This window comes from Silene latifolia, chromosome 2, assembly GCF_048544455.1.
Source record: "Silene latifolia isolate original U9 population chromosome 2, ASM4854445v1, whole genome shotgun sequence".
NCBI classification, from domain to species: domain Eukaryota; kingdom Viridiplantae; phylum Streptophyta; class Magnoliopsida; order Caryophyllales; family Caryophyllaceae; genus Silene; species Silene latifolia.
Window position 1 is genome coordinate 175422352 of NC_133527.1, and position 20115 is coordinate 175442466.

General features: G+C 44.1%; 2 protein-coding genes across 3 annotated transcripts; one reads left to right on the plus strand and one right to left on the minus strand.

Annotated features, from left to right (window-relative positions):
• The first annotated feature begins 10176 nt into the window (after nucleotides 1-10176).
• On the plus strand, nucleotides 10177-13001 carry LOC141643425 (diacylglycerol O-acyltransferase 2-like). 2 transcript variants are annotated; one of them, XM_074452577.1, is made up of 9 exons: nucleotides 10177-10442; nucleotides 10563-10637; nucleotides 11068-11153; nucleotides 11302-11408; nucleotides 11494-11649; nucleotides 11786-11872; nucleotides 11995-12092; nucleotides 12428-12515; nucleotides 12659-13001. In XM_074452577.1, the coding sequence occupies exons 1-9, from the start codon at nucleotides 10243-10245 to the stop codon at nucleotides 12758-12760; spliced, it is 999 nt and encodes a 332-aa protein (XP_074308678.1). In that variant the 5' UTR covers nucleotides 10177-10242; the 3' UTR covers nucleotides 12761-13001. The 2 variants fall into 2 exon arrangements, with proteins under 2 accessions (XP_074308678.1, XP_074308679.1); XM_074452578.1 differs by lacking the exon at nucleotides 10563-10637.
• A 576-nt stretch (nucleotides 13002-13577) lies between these two features.
• On the minus strand, nucleotides 13578-17919 carry LOC141643424 (protein PIN-LIKES 3-like). Its single transcript, XM_074452576.1, has 10 exons — nucleotides 17660-17919; nucleotides 17456-17535; nucleotides 16141-16265; nucleotides 15891-16012; nucleotides 15597-15779; nucleotides 15342-15434; nucleotides 15114-15214; nucleotides 14449-14501; nucleotides 14182-14367; nucleotides 13578-13990 (listed from the first exon to the last, which is right to left on the minus strand). The coding sequence occupies exons 1-10, from the start codon at nucleotides 17792-17794 to the stop codon at nucleotides 13863-13865; spliced, it is 1206 nt and encodes a 401-aa protein (XP_074308677.1). The 5' UTR covers nucleotides 17795-17919; the 3' UTR covers nucleotides 13578-13862.
• Between the last annotated feature and the right edge of the window lie 2196 nt (nucleotides 17920-20115).

Here is a 20115-nt window from a genome sequence, read left to right on the forward strand (position 1 = left end):
AGGGCTTCTCTGTCTTCTAACATTTGAGTTATTATTCCGGCGAGTGTTTTTCTTCAAGGTAAACAAACAAACTTCTTCACTTTTTATTTTGTTAAATAATTGTTGCTATTATGTCTGCACTCTCGGCGCCGGGACTAGTACTTCGCGCCGGAGGATTCCCGTTGCGTCTTGATGGGGAGGAGATACTAGACGCCATTCCGATAAGGTTTGGGGGCCCTAGGTCTCCTTCTCCCGTAGTCGATCCACCAATTCTGGAGGGACGGGAGGATGAGGTTGAGGATGCTGATGAGGATGAGGGGACCTCTTCTGATGGTGGGAGGCTGTCTGTCCCGGATCATGGCGAGCCCCGCACGATCGGTCTTGAACGTGGTTGGTCCCATAAGTTCGCCGATTGTTCGGCGAGACATTTTTTGAGGCCATTTCTCGTTCGGTGAGGGGTATAAGATCGTTATTCCTAAAAAGGGTCAGGCGGTCTGTTGCCCTCCACCGGGTCACACCGGCGTGTACATCGGCATCCGGAGTATGGGCTGCGGTTTCCTCCGAATAAATACGTCGTGGCCATTATCAGAGCTATGAACGTCGCGGTGGCCCAACTACATCCGCTGGCCATGAGGACGATAGTTGGCTTTGTGTGGCTTTGTCTCTTTAGGGGGAGATCCCGACGGTCAACTTATTCCGCCGACTCCACAGTCTTCGACCGTCAATTGCCGGTAAAGTGGGGTGGTACAGCGATGACGGAGCAGCTATGCCTCCGTGAACAAGCTTACTTCTTGCAAAGCGGCAACGGCGGTGGGTGTATGTCCAAGTGCCGGAGGATTACCCATTGCCCGGTCTTTCGAGCCTGTTTACTTGCGGTGTGAGAACCGGGAAGAGTATGAGGAGTGTACCTCCCGGGGTAAGGTGAAAATGGACGCTTCGAAGGTTCCTCTTGCGAGGATGAGGAGCGGGCGTCGGTTGTTCGATCTTTGAGAAGGGATGGCGGCCCCCGACTCGGATTATTCTTCAAGATGAGCCGCTCTGTCACGTCGCCTCATCATACCGGCCCTCGGCCCGGGGTGAGTGGGGTCGGTGTGAGGCCCATTTTTGACTGTTATACTCTTGTTTTTGGAGCTATGTTCTATTTCTGTCCTGTAATTCTTGTTTGGTTTTCTTTTTGCAGACCGGTTTGGCCAGGATCTGTCCGAGAGTACCTTGAAGCGGTTAGGCCTTGATAAGGACGGGAAGGTCGTTGACATCAAGATCCGACGGCTGAACCGCGCGATCGTAGACCGTCCCCAACGAGCTCATGGATAAGCGATTGAAAGGGGTAGATCCGGTGGCGGCCTGTGCAAGGGTTCTCGGAGGCGTGCCAAAGAGAACGAAGAAAGCTGCGACCAGGTCGGCGGCGGCGCGTGCCGGCTCCCTCTTCGACCTTGGTGGTTCGAAGGAACTGTGGAGGTCGTTGATATTCTTGGGGGTCGGTGACCGTTGCTAAGGAGCCACCGCTTGCTTCCACCGTTGTCGGGGAGAAGAGGAAAGATCCGCCATCTACCTCCACCGTTGGCGGGAGAAAAGCGGCCCTCGAGCGAAGAGGGTCCAAACGGTACGGATCTAACTTATGGTTCGGATTTAGTGGTTATTTGGATATCCCGGATGACCGGCTTTCGATGTGTCAATTCAAGGTGACATGGATGCTTTGTGCAAATTTTTTGTAGATCCTCCCTCGGCGACCGTCGTTCTTATTGAACGGCAATCAGGGAAGCAGCCCGAGAGGGCTATCGAGAAGGCGGGTGACGGAAATGTCATTGTTGACTCCTCCGCTCAGAAGATCTCTGCCTCCGAGCTTGTGGCGGAGGGTGTGAAAATGTATAAGAGGCTGGCGAAGTGGACCCAACAAGCCGGCTCCTATATCGCGGAGCAGGAGAAAACCATGGCCCAAGCCGCGCCGCTGATGGCGAAGCTTAAACTTGACCTCTCCGCCGCAAAGGGGGAAGCCGCGAAGTTTAAACTGGATCTCTTTTCTGCCAAGAAGCGCGTGGAGGAGGTTGAGACGCTGCTGGGGGCCGAGAGGGCCAAAGTTGAGGAAGCTGATGGCGCTACTGCCAAGATGATGGAGGAGCGGGATAGGTACAAGGATGCTTATGACGCCGTGGTTGCCAAGAGGGATCAGTGGAAGGATCTGTTCGACAACCAGGCGGAGGCGCTCAGGGACGCGCAGGCTGCCGTTGCCCAAAAGGAGAAAGACATTGCAATGCTTCAAGATGATCTTCTCCCTAAAATGTGCGCTCAATTCCGGGACCAGGCCGAGGTAGGGAGGCAATAAGGAAGCTCGTCCCCGAGGGCTCTTTCCCGTGGGATAAATTTGAGCAGCTTTTGGACGAGATGGCTGAGGCTGCGGAGGCAGCGGCGGCGGAGAAGACGGAGGAGGCGAAGGCGGCTCAGATTGCCGAGGCCAAGGCGGTCTATGATGCCAAGGTGAAGAAAGGTGACGCGCTAAAGGCACTTGAGAATGTCGAGCCCTCTTTCGAGCCAGCCACCGAAGAAGCTGCTGCTGCTGATGGAGGAAAGCAACAGGCATAGGGAGACGGGCGGTCGTCACCAGACTCACCCGGCGTCTCGGATAGCTTTAGCTGTTCGGGGGCCAACTATTGAGCCTTCTCTCCCTGCCATCTTTTGGCGCTTCAAATCCTAAGTCTGTAACCTTTTGTTTTTCTTTGTTTCCTTGCTTTTTGTAAAGCTTTGGTAGGTAGAGTTTAGGCTATCCTCATGGGGACGGCCGTCGTCTGTACTCTCCTTGCAATCATTTTTAATAAAGTTTTATCTTTTGGTCCTTGGCTTTGGCCGGGACTTTGATCATCATTCTTCACTTGTCTCTTTGCGTTATTTAATTGAGTGCCTTCGTTTTACCGTCGGCATGGCCGAGGCAGTTAGAATGCACATCTCAACTGTGTTAACGTCTTTAGCATTTCTTCTAGCATACCGGTCATTGTATCCCCGTCGCTCTCGGCTAAGGCCGAGGTAATCGGGGTTATGGCTCGATAGCGCGTATCGGTCATTGTGTCCCCGTCGCTCTCGGCTAGGGCCGAGGTAATCGGGGTTATGGCTCGATAGCATTAGAATCGTAGGCATATTGACCGCGGACTTGCGTCTCAACCGCACCGAGTATACGTTTCTTCTTTGGGTGTGACCGGTGGCAACTTATGGAGGGGACAAGCACGATGGAAAATTTGGGTGATTCTTCATTTGTTATGATTACGCGTTGGGGTGTCCACAATGGGCTTGGACACCTCCGCCGCTATACAAAGTACTTTCTTAAGTTGTCGGTGTTCCAATGGCTCATCAAAGGCACACCCTCCATGTCCGTCAGCCGGTATGTACCCGGCCTCATCTCTTCAACCACTTTGTAGGGACCTTCCCAATTGGCCGTCACTTACGTGAATGTTTCCCTTGTTAGTGGCAGCCGACTTTCTTAGGACTAGGTCTCCCACTCTTAGGTCCCTTTTGTGGACTCTATTTTGTAGGCTCTTTTCATCCGGTTTTGATATCGCCAAGTTGAGGCGTTTGTATCTCGGCTTTCTTCGACTAGGTCTAAGGAAGCTCTCAGGCCTTCCTCGTTTTCAACTGGGTTAAAGGTAGCCGTTCTGAATGTTGGCACCGTCGCTTCAATTGGCAGGACTGCTTCGGAACCGTAGACTAGGTGGAAAGGGGTGTACCCCGTTGCTTCTTTCTCCGTGGTTCGAAGGGACCATAGGACGCCGGGTAGTTCATCGGCCCACCTTCCCTTAAGGTCTTATTTGTCTTCTTCAAACCGTTGAGGATCGTTTTGTTGGCCGCCTCCGCATGTCCGTTGCTCTGTGGGTGGCGGAGGACGGAGGAGTATGCAAACTTGATACCAAGCTCTTCTAACCAATTCATTATCGGTCACTCCGAACTCGGCCGTGGTCAAATACTATAACTTGGGGTAATCCAAACGAGTTATAACATTTTCCCAGATTACCTTTCGACGGCCGCCGTGGTCTTCGCCAGAATGACTCTGACTTCAACCCATTTGGTGAAGTAATCAACAGCGACGATCAAGAACTTCCTTCCTCCGGAGGCTGTTGGGAATGGCCCTAGCATGTCCATCCCCCACTGTGCGAAGGGAAGAGGGCTAAGCACCGGTTGTAGGTCCCTGGAGGGAGCGTGTACACGGGGCATGCATCCGACGGATTCGTGCACTTCTTGGTCTTTGTTCGGAATCTTGAAGCATGGTGGGCGAAGTAGCCGGCTCGTAGAGCTTTGTGGGCTAGCGTTCTTGCCCCCATGTGGTGTCCACAGATGCCTTCGTGAATCTCTGTCAGTATCAGCTCTGCGTCGGCTGGACCGACACACTTCAAGAGTGGTCTTATTACGGACCTTCTGTACAGTTCTCCTTCGAACACTAAGTACCTGGCGGCGATCCGTTTTATTTTGGCCGAGGGATTGCGGCCATCCGTAATTCACCCGTAAGTTTGTATTTCATTATCGGAGTCATCCACGTTGTCTCGGCCTCTACGTTGCCCACCATGCCGTCGGTCTCGGTGATGCTCTTCGCATTCGATATCTACCAAAGCACGGTTGGCCGGCGTTCTTGATGGTTGAGTGGCAAGTTTGGAGAGAGCGTCGGCCGGTTGTTCTCGGATGCGGGAACGCATTGGATTTGGAAAGACTTCAATTTCGCTATGTCGGCCTTTACCCTTTCTAGGTACCTTACCATTCCGTCGTCCCGAGCCTCAAACTCCCCTCTGATTTGGTTAGTAACCAACAGTGAGTCTGTCTTCAACACAATGTGCTCTGCTCCGGCAGCCCTAGCTAGCTCGACCCCGGTTATCACCGCCTCATATTCGGATTCGTTGTTCGAGGCCGAGAAGGTGAATTTCAAGGCGTACTCGAACTCGTCCCCGTTTGGGCTGATGATGAGGATGCCGGCTCTCTGAGTGTTCGTCGTGGAGGAGCCGTCGGTGTAGACCTCCCATACGCCTGGGTTTGGCTCTTCTTGATACGTGCATTCGGCCAGGAAATTTGCAAGTGCTTGCCCCTTTATCGAAGGTCTTGGTTTGTATTGAATGCCGAAGCCGGAGAGTTCCACCGCCCACTTGATGAGCTGCCGGATTGTTCGAATTTTTCCAAAGCTTTCTCTAACGGCTGATCGGTTAGGACCGTCACGGGGTGCGCGTCGAAGTAGGGTTTTAACTTCCTCGTGGCAACGACGACGGCGAAGGCTGCTTTTTCGATTAGTGGGTAATTTCTCTCGGCGGGCAACAGCGTATGGCTGACAAAGTAGATTGGGTGTTGCTGTTTGTCTTCTTCCTTGATGATCACTGCACTGACCGTGGCCGAGGTAACTGCTATGTATAGGTATAGCGTCTCCCCAAAGATCGGCCGGACAGAGTTGGGAGAGTCTGAAGATGAGCTTTCAGTTGTTTGAAAGCCGTGCTCTGTTCCTCCCCCCAGCTGAAGTCTTTATTCCCTTTCAATACCTTGAAGAATGGGGTGCTCTTGTCGGCTGACCGAGAGATGAAACGGGCGAGAGCCGCCATTCTACCGGTCAGCATCATAACCTCTTTTCGATTCCTTGGTTCCGGTAGGTCTAGGATTGCTTGGATCTTGTCTGGATTTGCATCGATGCCTCTGGCACTGACAAGTACACCGAGGAATTTACCTGCCCGGACACCGAAGTTGCATTTCATTGGGTTGAGCTTCATCTTGTATTTCCTTAGTGAACAAAATGTTTCGTGTAAATCGGCCGGTGCTCATTGTCGGACTTGCTTTTCACAATAGCATCGTCGACGTAAGCCTCAAGGTTTCGTCCTTTCTGATTTTGGAATACCTTGTCCACCAGTCTTGTATACGTGGCGCCGGCGTTTTTCAAACCAAACGGCATCATTTTGTACATGTATGTGCCGTTAGCGGTGATGAATGCGCATTTAGGCATGTCTTCCTCAGCCATGAATACCTGGTGATACCCCGAGAAGGCGTCTAGCAGGCTTAGCATGGTGTATCCTGCCGTGGCGTCGATCAAGCTATCTATTCGAGGCAAAGGGTAACAATCTTTGGGGCATGCTTTATTAAGTTGGGTAAAGTCTACACACATTCTCCATGCCCCTGATGATTTCTTTACCATCACAACATTGGCTAACCACTCGGGGTAAGTGCAAGGCATAATAAAGCCCGCCGTAGCGGTTTATCTACCTCGGCCTTGATGGCCTCATCTTTCTCGACCGAGGAGTTCCTCATCCTTTGCTTGACGGGGCGAGCGGTGGGGAGTACGTTCAGCTTGTGAATAATTACCTCCCGGCTCACACCTGGCATCTCGGCCGGCCGAGTAGGCGAAGACGTCTTTATTTTTCCTTAGCGAGTCCAGGAGTTCGGCTCGAACTTTGGTTCCAGGTTGACACCGATGGTTATGGTGCGGCCTGGATCAATCTCCACCTCCTCGGTCTCTGCTCCTTCGACCATGCTGATGGTTCGGTCGTTCTCGGTCTGGGAGTATCTTTGTATCGGAAGGATTTTAATTTTGAAGCGCGGCTCTTACCCTCTCTAGATACCTTGTCGTCCTATAGTCCCGAGCCTTGTACTCTCCTTTGATCTGGTTGGTCACTAGGAGCGAATCTGTTTTCACTACGACGTGCTCCGCCCGGCGGTTCGGCTAGCTTGACTCGGTTATTCGCCTCGAACTTGGATTCGTTGTTTGAGGTTACGGAGGTAAGTTTTAAGGTGTGCTCAAACACGTCTCCGATTGGGCTAAAAATAACGATCTTTGGCTTTCGAGCTACCCGTCGTGGAAGGGCCGTTGGTGTGTATCTCCCATACGCCGGGTTCCTTCTCGTTCTTTGAGGCGAGCTTATCGCTTCCCGGTCCGAGACGTATATCAATGTCAAGGCCCGGATGGAAATTACGGCGTCGGTCTCACTCAAAGTGACCCGGCCTATGAGCACGTTGTGGGCAGATGCGCCGTCGATGACTATAAATTCAGACATAACATTCCTGGCTGCAGTTCCCTCGCCGAACCTCACCGTGATCGACCGACCCAGTGGGTACCAGGCCGACCCCGAAAAAGTCGTACGGCGGGTTGGTGCGGGGCTCAAATCTTCGACTCTCAGACCGAGGCTGAGAAAGCATTCTCTGTACATAATGTTTGTGTAGGCGCCTGTGTCAATCAGGCACCTCTTCACCAAGTGGTTGGCTATGTCTAGGTGGACCGTAAGTGGGTCGCTGTGAAGAGCGACGACTCCCTCGTAGTCCTTCTTCCCAATGGTCATATCGGGGATGTTGGAAGCGGGGGTGGCTGTGTTGGGCACAAAGTTGATGGTCTGGCACGGTTCATTCAGGTGCCGTTTGTGCCCATGAGCGGACCCACCATTCCCGTTGCCCTCGATGATAGCATGGATTACTCCTATCCGTTCGAAGACGGATTTCTTTGTTTGACCCGCCGACATTCGGTTTCGGCCTTTGGCAACATATTTGCCGAGGCTCCCCTTCCGGATCGGCTCTTCATGGCGTCCTTCGGATGTCGGCGATCGTTGGTTAAGTGTCCGGTGTGGCCGTGGTACTCACAAGATCTTGGCTCGTGTCACCGTCACTCCTCGGCCTAGGGGCCTTTCCCCTCTCGGCCTTCGCTCTTGCTCGAGCGAATACCTCGGCGGCCGACACGACTAGGGGGTGTGATCGTTGTACCGTTTTTGTAGTACGCTCCCGAACTCCCCGGCGCCCGTCGAGTCCTGTCTCTGGCGATTTTTGTCGACCGTGGCCTATTGTTGTCACGGCGTCTTTCGTCGGACCGTGACCCGTTGTTGTCACGACGTCTTTCATCGGGGCTGTCCTCCCGACGGCTCTTCTTTTCTGAGTGCTCGGCCTCGTTGGGGCCTAACCACGTCTTGTGATAGTTTTCTACTTTGATGGCCTGGTCGGCCATTTTCTGGCGGCATCAAGCCCAGGCCTCCGCACTTGATGAGCTCATTTTTTAAATCTCCCCTTGGGAGGCCCTTCATCGGCGCGAAGCGCGCCGATTCGGGATTAATCTCTCGAATCCGTTGGACCTTTCCGTCGAACCTCTTCATGTAGCTTCGTAGAGACTCGCCCCCCTCCTGTTTGATAGTTAGGAGGTCCGATGTCTCCACGGCCCTTCTCTTGTTGCAAGAGTACTGGGCTAAAAAGGCGTCCCTTAGGTCGGCGTAGTAGTACACCGAGCCGTCGGGAAGCCCCTTGTACCAACTTTGAGCCATCCCATGCAACGTTGTTGGGAAAACTCGGCACCATACTTCATCGGGCTGCTCCCATACCGACATGTGAGACTCGAAAGCCTCAGCGTGGTCGGCTGGATCACCTTCCCCTTTGTATGATATGGGCGGCAACTTGAGCTTAGTGGGCACCTGGACTTCTAGGACGTAGGCGTTGAGGGGCTGTCTGATCACATGCCGGATGACACGTGGCGATCGGCTCCTCGCATTCCTAACCCGGCTCCTCTCCTCGTAGCGGGAGGGGCTCCTTCTTCGACTTGGACTTCTTCTCCAACTCTGCTGAGTCGGACTCCTCGGGCTCCTTTGGGGTATGCCTCGTTCGTGTTGCGGGGACGCTGTCCTCCCACGAGTACGGGAAGGACTTAGGTCTACCACGCCCACTTTGGGCTCCCGCGACTTTCTTTGGGTCGCTTCTCCTAGTGCTCCGTTCAAATTTCTCGGAGTCACATTAAGGCCCTGGTCTCTGGGACGGTTTCCGCCGCTCTTGTCGGCGTGACGTGTGTGAGCGGACGTATTACTAATTAGGTCCAGGACCATTTTCGCTTTGCTATGTCAACCACATGCCCCATGATGGTGACTGGTTGGTGGCGGCGGCGTGTCTGGTATTATCGGCATCCCGAACTCCGGTTGGATTACCCCCGGTGGAGGGCGCACGACTCGTAAGGTGTTGAAGGTATCATCTTGGTGGAACGCGGTTTCGTCGGTCACGACTGCGTCTTGTTGTTTCGACATCTTCTTAGCTTTTTGGGTGGGTTTTTGTTTTGTGTTTTTAAGGGATTTTATTAGCTTTTAGTATCGTTTCCCCCCACGCACGGCGCCAATTGTTCGGGCGTAATTCGAGCAAGTATAGTTACCACCCGTGGCTTGTTGAATGATGTCTTGAGTTGGATTCTCCTTTGGTCTTAATCGTTCCTCTCGGCCTCTCTGCAACAATGAACAGGCGGGGGCTTGGCTTTGAGCCAAGCGTACCCACTCCGACGCCCAAGTCAGTAAACTTAGATGTATAAGTTGTATGCTAATTGGCTAGGAATATATTGTAGAGAGATAAGGAAGATTATACCAGATGAATAGTGTATTTAGGTTAAGTTGTGTATTTCTGGATTGGATCCTCTCCTCAATGAAGGTTGAGGAGTATTTATAGACTTCACCTTTTGTCACGTAGTGGCCAAGTGGCCAAGTGGCTAGCGGTGGAAAAGATCGATCTACCCCTCGGCCGAGGGACCTATGGTGGCCGGCGGGCCCCGGTGACTCGCGAGGGGTCTTGGATATGAGTACGCGGGTATGTGTTAAATTTGGCGGGTTGTCATCCGGGACCCGGTTGGCAGCCGATGGGCGCATCGGCTAGGTCGTCTAAGTCGTTGACTTGCTGTGGATATCTTTGACCTTGCTCAATATGTTGACTTGGTCAGCGGTGCAGAATATGCCCCATCACTATGAAATAATACTATGAAATGATTTTATACATTCCGAATAAATGAATTTAATGGCATATAAGCGGAATGAATTACAAATCGGAATAAATGAAACTAATTACAAATAAATGAATTACATAATTTAAAAAAATAATAATAATAATATTACATAATTACGAGAAGGAATTACATTTAATTACGTGATTGAATTACATATAATGCGAATAAATTATATGCATAATTTTTAAAAACTAGATAGTACAGTATATTTTTTTTAAAAAAAATATCCTTTTGTTATTTCCTCTTAAACCATTGCATGTGAACACGTATTTGTAACAAGTTTAAACATTAATTATGTAGATCGCTGATTTAGATCAACAAGATAAATACAATAGAAATGCAAAAATAAAAATAAAAAAATACATTCAAAAACATTAATACCGGCCCAAATACATATCGGTGCAATTTTGCACGGGTTTAAAACTAGTTTTTTTTTATAAGAAAAAGACAAAAAATTACCGAAAAATATCCCTTTTTTCTTTTCTTTTTTAAATTAAACTCCTGAAACTTTCCCACCAATTATACACCGTAAAATGGAAGGAGAAAGGTTAGAAACTCCGGTAACAATGCCGCCGCCGTCGACAGCGGCGTCAGCGACGGCAACGTCCACAGAAAAACAACATTCGACGATACACACGGTGATTGCGGTGGCGATATGGTTGGGCGCAATTCACTTCAATGTCTTCTTACTTTTTTCTTCCTTCTTCTTTCTCTCTCTTCCCCAAGCCTTCGCGTACGTCCCTCTAACTACAATTATTGTGATACTTCTCTCGATAAGATTATCATGAAACCGTCTAATACGGGTATTTATGTGTGTTCTTTTAAAAAAAAAATGTTATTTATTTTATTGTAGGGTTTGTTGGGTGCTATTGATATTTATGGCGATTCCAATTGATGATAAAGACAGATTTGGACGTAGATTAGCTAGGTTTGATTTCAATTTCCGAGTTTTATTTCCGAATTCCTCCAATTTAGATGCGACATTTTGTTTTTGATTTGTTTGTTAGAAAAATTCAAAGGTTTCACGGGTGTACCTGTACCATGGTCATCGTATATCCAAACCAATGAGAAGCCTCGTTTTTTTCTATATTATCCAGATTCTACTTAGTTGGGACATATAGGGGAATGAAAAGCCACGAAAAAATGTACTACACCACTCGTTATGTGAGAGCATTCTTTTAATGTTTTTAACCGTTCTAAGGCGCTGTTTTAAGTGATAGAGTATACCTTTATACAGTATATGGTAAATGCTGAAAGTTTTAATATATTATTGGTTCGGGGGTATAGTGATGTGGTACACCTGGTGTAACTAAGAATTTCTCTTTTTGATATGCTGAGTTTGTATTCTTTGGGTACAGATATATATGTAAGCATGCACTTGGGTATTTTCCTGTAACACTTCATGTTGAGGAGTACAACGCTTTTGATCCAAATCGCGCTTATGGTACTTATCGTACTGATTGAATTCTTGGTTTATAACTAATTACTTAATTGCAAGGTTGAAGTTATGGCATTTCATTAGCAATGCTGAAGGTCATATAGTAGTTCTAATATTTGCGGTTTGTGAATGACGCATACTCTCTGCTATGCAGTTTTTGGGTATGAGCCACATTCAGTTTTGCCAATTGGGGTTGTTGCCCTTGGTGATCTTACAGGGTTTTTGCCTTTTACTAAGATAAAGGTTCTTGCGAGCACTGCTGTAAGTCCTTCATCTTTAATTGCTGCCGCAAGTGAATTGACTTCCTCCTTGGTGACCGTAAGTGTGCTAATATTTTAATGTTTAGGTCTTCTATACTCCATTCTTGAGGCATATATGGACATGGTTGGGTCTTTCTCCTGCAACTAAGAAGAATTTTACTTCTCTGTTGTCGTCAGGCCATAGTTGCGTCATAGTGCCTGGTGGAGTGCAAGAAACATTTCACATGGAGCGTGGTTTGGAGGTAGTTTAGAACATGTATTTGTTTAACGCTGTTGATGAACTTTTTAGATAAGTTAATAATCAATTAACTAGCACTTTGACAGATGATAATTAAGTTAGTGGATGCTTAGCTCTAGCTCTTCACTCATTTTTTTCAGGTAGTTTATCTTAGGGATAGGAAAGGATTTGTCCGCTTAGCTTTGCAGATGGGCTGCCCTATTGTCCCAGTTTTCAGCTTCGGCCAGGTACCGCACTAAGCTCACAAGTTGTGTGGCCCTTTTTAAGTGTCAAGTGGATTTTTTTTTTTCTCATTGCCTAACTGATGATTGCAACATTTTATTCTAAATTTAAATTGGTTTTGTTTCAGTCACAAGTCTACAAATGGTGGAAGCCAGGTGTAAAACTGTTCTTGCGCTTTTCCAGAGCTATAAGATTCAGCCCAATAATTTTTTGGGGAGTGTTGGGGTATGTCTCAGATCCAGATCATGTTTGTTACTGGTTCAGCGCTGCACTTTTCGTGTTTTACTCTTTTTACAACTCGTTGATTTATACGAGTAATGCATCTGGTTTGTAGAACCTCTGTAGGTAAAATTCTTTGTTTTCGTTTAGATGCTTTTTCAACTTGTCATGATGCAAAAAGCGAAAAGAGGTGCTTGATATCTTGAATCTCAACATTGTTTTTCTGTGATAGTGTATATATTAGCCAAGTAATATGATTTTAAGATATGAATCTGTGCCTGGAAACAGTGCCTTTGAAGCCTACTTTACTCACTCTATATCAACTTTATATTACCGTGCAGATCTCCGTTGCCATATCGGGTTCCTATGCATGTTGTCATCGGGCGGCCAATTGAAGTTAAGAAAACTCCGCAACCTACCATGGAGGAGGTAGATTTACTTGTACTGCTCTATTTTTTTGATTTAGAGCTATCAGGATTTTTAGTTTAGCAAGTAAGTTGATTTCTGCAGCGAGGCACTTTTGCGGTTCTTATATTTGTAGCTTACCATGGTTTTTCGGGTATTCTCCCTAGGTGTCAGATGTACATAGCCAGTATGTTGAAGCTCTACAGGAGCTTTTTGAAAGACATAAAGCAAAGGTTGGCCATGACAGTCTTCAGTTGAAGGTTCTTTAATCTCATGGTATTTGTCTATTAGATACAGAGGATTGTAATTGTATATATATGCACACTAAATACAAAAACGGAATTTTTGATGTATATTAATTGATAGGAGCTGAATGAGCTTTTGAAGCATTCATAACGACTCGTAGGTGATAAGAACTGTACCGAGTTAATCTACTTATCATGATCATGTATTCATGCTACAATGACAGTTATGTTTATTTTTTAATGCAGTCGGTTTTATGTATGACTATTAACTGGTATTGTCTGCGGTTTTTTTTTTCTTTAAGAAATTTTTGAGAAAAAGGATGACGTCAATAGATGCGAAAGTGTAAGCCTTCAGCTTGATAACTGACAACTGTTTCTGCCCTTTTCTAGACGGCTGGTTTAGAGTTCTGTTCACAGCCATCACAGGTGAAAAGTTACATCTCTTCTCAGTTCTCATCATGAATTTTGTTTCTGGAATGAAGACATAGATCGATTCACAAAGCGACCAAGTGGATCATGAGTTTGGGCAATACAGGGATGCCTGGCGGAGGAATGATCTTGTACCAAATTGTTATTTTGCCAGTAACAACTATACATTGAAGTAGCTGAACCATGCAATCTCTTAAACCTGGATAACAGAATTACCTGTTCTGATGTCCTCGTCCTTATTTGAGCATATCTTAAATTATTAATTGTGAAAATTCGAGATTGTCACCTACGTTTCAGAAGTTTAGCTCCGAGGATCAAGGCTTTACATGGCAGGAGTATTGTGAATTACAGCAAGTGCTCAATGAAGTGACAGAAACATATCCAATATTGACTGTAGGTCCAACACTTTTGCTTTGAGAAGTAAGATGGAATGCAGAGACATATGTCGAAAAGTTACAGTATATTTTTCTTTTATTCTTTTTTGCAATATATGGTACTTTACATTGTTTGTTTCAGAATTTAGAAGGAAAGAATAGCAAATACTTGTTCCACAGAACCTCAATCAGGAGTATTGCTATCTTTTTTGCCTCTAAAATTGGTTCTGTTCTTCCAGAAAAGCTTCCATCACAATTACTGTGTCTGGATTGCTGATGGAGTGTAGACAATGCTGCTGTCGGTGTGACCAATGTATGAAGAATCACTGAGCCACAAGCCACAGGAAGAAGGTGCACCAGAGAGTGAGCGTGACTGATGCCAAAGCGTAAGTCCACAACATAATGACCGAACACTCAGTCTGTCCAGCTCCAAATAGCTGAGTTATTGTTCCTGTAAAGTGACATGCGTGAATAGACCTTGGAAAACCAACTCGACACAAATAACTCAAAACTTATATTGACGTGACCGGCTGATCCAATCCCTAGGTGGCCCGGTTTTACTGAACTCTATATTGAAAGATTACGGTGAATGTTACCAGAAGTTTAGTACTGAAAGATGATAATGTACTATCATATACCCACCTAAGCTCATCGCTGGGGGTAGGGCGTACTGAAGCAGCAGTACAAACTGGAATAATGGATCAGCCTGAACCAGGCTGAAACGAACTGCTCCCTTGACAACAAGAATACCAATCAGTGGAAGAATCAGGTATCGTACTGCTACAATGCCGAACACATTTCTAAGCTGAATATTTGTCCCCTTCAGACCTGGAAAATGAGGTTTACATTTTAAACTCTGTATATAATGGTGGCTAGTTCAAAAATTAGGCACTAGAACAAGATTCGTACCTTGAAGAAGATTTGCTCCTAGTATCAATGTGACTCCCGGGATGGCTGCATCTCTGTATAGTAAGCACATTTTATGCAGAGTTTGAAACAGTAACAAAGAGAAGAGGAAGCTTTGTTTGTAAACTATGTCGTTTGGACTTGGCTACAAATGTCCGAGTGGGCTATCCCAGCATAGACCTGGCAAACAGTTTTGTTGGCCGAGTTCTGTGATCTGAGGTTAGTTCCTATTTCACTTTTGCTACTATCTGTTCGGGTTTAATTTGATCCCTTCATGTTATTCATTGGTTCACTATCGTCATGTCTTAACAATATCAAACAAGTCATTCTTTTAGGACGAGTCATTTTGGGTGTGTTATCCACTTGGGGTCGTCAAGTCAAGTCATTTTTGGGTGTTGACCCCTTCCCGCTGTGGCCTGTGGGTCATTTTCATCTCAGTGGTTGCAGGTTTGGTCAAGAAGTTTTGATCGGGTCATACGGCAACTTATGGTCATTCAGACGCCAGTTTTTAGTTCAAAGAAGTTTGGCTTGGGTCTACTGTCTAGATTAGGCCAGTTTCAAGTCTGATTTGGGTCCTGCGTCTGGTTAGTTCTTCCCGGTTTAGCCATCAGTACCTATCAGGTATCGGTTTGTCCAAGAGTCGGAGAGAGTTTGTATTGAGTACGTACCCAATCATAAAAGCCGAGTCTGTAACCACATGCAGAGGAGCATAACTGCCGATCAGCAAGTTTCGGATCGGAGAGATCATCCCAATGATAAACCCAACTATCTATAGAAAAGAATAGAGTGTCTATTTGCTGTCAAAACTTAAAAAGTTGCAAAACAGTATTTTAGATGTAGCATAGGAGTATAGCTTAAGCATTCAATAGCAAGGGCTGCATTAACAGAGAGATTACCGCTCCAATAGTTGAAGGCGCTAACAACGCTTTGAGGTTGATCTTCTTCGAAAAATTGGTAATCCATTGCTTAATCCTACTCAGTAATGTAATCTGCCAATTTATAATGGATGTTTCATGTTAATTTGACAGTCCAGTTTACTTGTGTGTCACTTGTCGACAGACGATTGTTCGAGTGTCTGACACAACAGTTGGACTATTCGACACATGGCCGCCAAAAAATACTCTGGTGTTATAGCCAAGACTGAAAATGACCTGAGTAACCGAAGTCATGATAGGATGATCTGTAGGAAGAAGTGGTTCCGTGTAATTTGCTTGTATTTCCTCAATGGAGCTGTCCTTAGTTCCAGAACGGTTCTCAGCTGCAAGTTCAACAGTTCCTCTCGAGGATATCCGAACTATGTTGTAAACATAAGACCAAATAAATACGGCTCCCAGCTGAAAGATTGAAAGAATTTCAACAGTACAGTGTCTCAGTTCATAACAGTATATATTTATATACTCAGAAATGTGCACAGGTAAAGTTGTATGTTTAAGGAGGAAACATACTGCCATGGAAAGGGAAGCATAGGCTAAACCATAGGACTTGCATTCATCAGCTGCTCCAAAAGGACTGCCACTCTCAGTACATAGTGCAGGTACTATGATTATCGGTAGGTTCCCCAAGTTTCCTGTTTTCATAATATCATTGAGTCGAGATCCGAAAACTAATTTGATCCTTAAACTCGATTATCATTGTTGGTTTTCTTTTAGTGTTTTCTTTTTTGTGTTTCATCATACAAAAAACTTGTAGATTTACCTGCAGAACAAGCCCCAATGATAAGGCCATGAAGATGCTTTGGGGCTTTGGTGAGTTTGACAAGTACCCATCCAAGCGCGGAGCCTATAACAAATGTAAGAAGGATGTTCACTGGCATAAACCACCTACATTTGTGCAGTATTCACTTGTTAAACAACAAGGGACATTATCCGCCGATCCAAAATCAACAAGAAGCTGCCAACTTTTAAGCTTCAATCGATTTTTTATGAAACTGTTGTATGATGTGTACGATCCATAATAATTCTAAACAACATACATAATCAACGATAATGTCGTTGTACGGCTGGTAATGACGGTAATTTGTGTTTATATTGCGATTATTATTCATGACGAAAAAGAAAATTCAGGATGCAAATTACTTGAGAGTTGAAAAGTACTAGTACAAATTTATTAGAACTTAGAATGTGGAAACAGTAACAATTGACAAAAGTACAAGTAGCAACAGATTTCTACTTTCTGTGCCTCAACTTTATCAGCTTGAGTAAATTCTCATTATAGACGAACACTATCCGTCTATATATAGACGGTTACCATTTTCACTCATAAAATACCCATTTGCCATAAAGTGGGAAACACATGGGGGTGCCCCGCCTTGTCCCCCCTACCCATTTTATTAGAAGTCTTTACCCGTCTGTTCGCCCCACCCGTCTATACCAAGACCTATTGACTTGAGTAAAATAGTTCAACAATAGGTCTTGGTATAGACGGGCAAAATATTTGACAGAAAGAAAGACTCTAATAAAATGGGTAGGGGAGACAAGGTGGGGCACCCCCCATGTGCTTCCCACTTTATGGTAAATGGGTATTTTGTGAGGGGAAATGGTATCCGTCTATACGTATAGACGGATAGTGTCCATCTATAATGAGAATTTGTGATAGTTCAATGATTTGGGTTTTTCTTTGTTTGAATTCTCCTTGTATTGTTTTAGAGTTGACGAAAGTCAAACAATAAGTCTCTCTTAAGACGAAAGCTCAAAGGTTAATTTTACTAAAATGCCAAATAAGCTACTTCAATATGCATTGAAAATTTTAGATAGGTTGTACTCGAGTTAGTTCGTGCAACTGGTCAAGAAGATCGCGGACTTTCCCTTGGATTCGAGTTCATACCATTCTAGAAGCGGTCTTATAAGAGTTAAAAAGAAAAAGCTTGAGATCGTGTCTTCTTAAGTTGTTAAAGGCAGACTTAAATTAGTATGCGTGATTTGCAAACTATCATGTATATCCAACTGATGATCGTCTAATTTGCGTATATTAGTATTCCGTAAATAGAAAAACATGATGTTAGGAACCTTACAACGTAAGGAAGCTTTTGAGAGTGACCGTCTTTGCCAAGTTGCTACCGACGAGAGCCGGACTGAATACGTAATACACAATCTGAGAAAACAAACACCAAACAAAAATCTTACTTCATTCCAAAATATCAGATTGATAAAGCATATCAATCAAGATTATTGAAAACCTGAAAACAAAAAAGGACAAAGAATGTAATTATACTTACTTGATTTAAGTACTTGCGAGGATCTTGACCCAAAATATTAACTTTGTCTAAAGCAAGAAACAAACCAAGTGCAGTAATTAACAGCACCTTTATTACTGGAATTGATGCTACATATAATAAATTTAATATCTCCATTTCTATTAATTTAATTAATTAATTACTGAGTACTTACCTAATTAAATAAATAATTAATTAATAATAATAATAATAATATATAGTAATGATATCTATAACTTTCGAGAAATTTTGATACAATGAATAGCAGCAAAATGGCATATCATGCCTCCTTTATATGATTGGCAGAATTAAATGCATGCAGCTGTTATTTTCTTGCGTTCAATTCAAAGTAGTACTCCTTCCTACTCAGCATCTAGTTTCCCCCTTTCTTTTTCATGTTAGTCGAGTTTTGTTTCCTCTTTCCTAATTTAGAAAGCTTTATGTGGCTTAAATTCAATTTTATGTGACTTAGTCTTTTGTGTAATCCAAATTCAATACTTAATTTTTTTGCAAAAAGAAAAAAAAACTATTAAAGACGGATATCTCCTATCTATAACGAGAATTTGTGTAGATTGAATAGGAGGGGTAGTATATTTTATTCCAACAACTTGGAAAGATAAATACTGACACCATTCATATGTAGGCTGCCCGAGTATACGTACTCAATTTGATTTTTGTGTTTACTAATTCACAAATTCTCATTATAGACGGACACTATCCGTCTATACGTATAGACGGATACCATTTCCCCTCACAAAATACCCATTTGTTATAAAGTGAGAAGCACATGGGGGTGCCCCACCTTGTCCCCCCTATCCATTTTATTAGAGGTCTTTATCCGTCTGTTCGCCCCGCCCTATTGTTACTAATTTTACGACCCGCTATTTAATATTCACTACGTCTTTCTTATGATGATAATAGCTGTTTAAAATAAAAAAATTATATCAGATATACTTCTATTTATACATATAGGGTAATATGTCACTGTTTCACCATTTTTATGTCACATTTATTATACTTGACTCATTTTAAATTTAAGACGGATATTATCCATTTGAAATAAGAATTTGATTAAAAATAGGTAATAGCTTCCTTTACAACATCAGACAAAGAAAAAATTGTTTAGGTGTAATATTATACTCCCTCCTCATTATTTATTTACCTTTATTAAGCTTTGTAAATAGTCCTTCTATCTTATTCATTTATAATATTTTAGTCAAATCATCTAAATATATAGAATTGATGGAGCAGGAGTACATACAATATCTAATTCACTACAACCTGGCCTATAACACTAATTATTATGTGAAACGGTCTCATAATAATGTGGCCGCGCCTAATAAGCACTACTAAAAAAAAATCTTGCTCAGGGTTCCTATTTCTTGTTGGGCATTGTTCTCAATTAGTATGGCACTCGCAGCCCCATTCAATTTTAAGTCCTGTTCTTTTTGTTTAGATTAAGCTTTTATTAGTTTACTTTATCCCGCTTTAGTTTAGTTCAATTTAACTTATTTCAGCTTATTTATTTCAACAAATTTTAATTCATTTTAGTTCAAATTATTCAGTTCAGTTCTATTAGACCACCCCCAAGCAAAGGTCACCTTAACTAGGTCACTACCCCATTTTATTCTTAATCCCACCCTATTTATCTTGACCCACTTTTACACTCCCAAGCAGAAAGTTGCGACCTAGGTCACCAATCCAATCATTTCTCACTTTCCAACATTTCCAATCATTTCCCACATTCTCTACCCACCAAAACATCTCTTAATATTTGTGTTGCATGTTGCATTTATGCGTGAAGTGAATACAAATATTGATTTCATTTTTTTTCTCTTTATTTGTGTTCTCAATATTTGTGCCCAACAAATACCTCATTGACATGTGGAAGGTTACAAGACAACCCACCCAAGTCATGAAATGACCTTTTTACATGGAAGGTCTTCTTAATTTTTTCATTAATTCATGATTAAGGAGACTCACCCCCCAAGTGACTTAGTTATAAAAAACACTGTATTATCCATATTTTGTGTTTTACAATAACACTTGTGTAAAAAACACTGTATTATCCAAAAATAATTTTTGTTACTCATCTTAGCATAGAAAAAAAGAAAAAACAGGGAAAACGAAAATGAGAAAAAAAAAAAAAACAGGAGAATCGTAAAAAGGGAAGCTACATGGAATTTTCGTGCATAGATGCTCTTATAGCTCTAAAATTAAATTACGTCTCTCTGATGTTACTGTCATTTGTCTCATTTGTGGATCGTCCTTTCAGCTTCGATCCATCATCACTTGTCAAGTTGTCACCTAGCTATAACCACGAAACTTGGGGCAATAACGAAGATGTAACACCCGTAAATTTCTCATTTTGACATTTAAAATTTATTAAACCGTTTCACTATTTCATTTTATATTTTTTTGAATTATTCAATTTAATTAATTTTATTTCAAACACAATT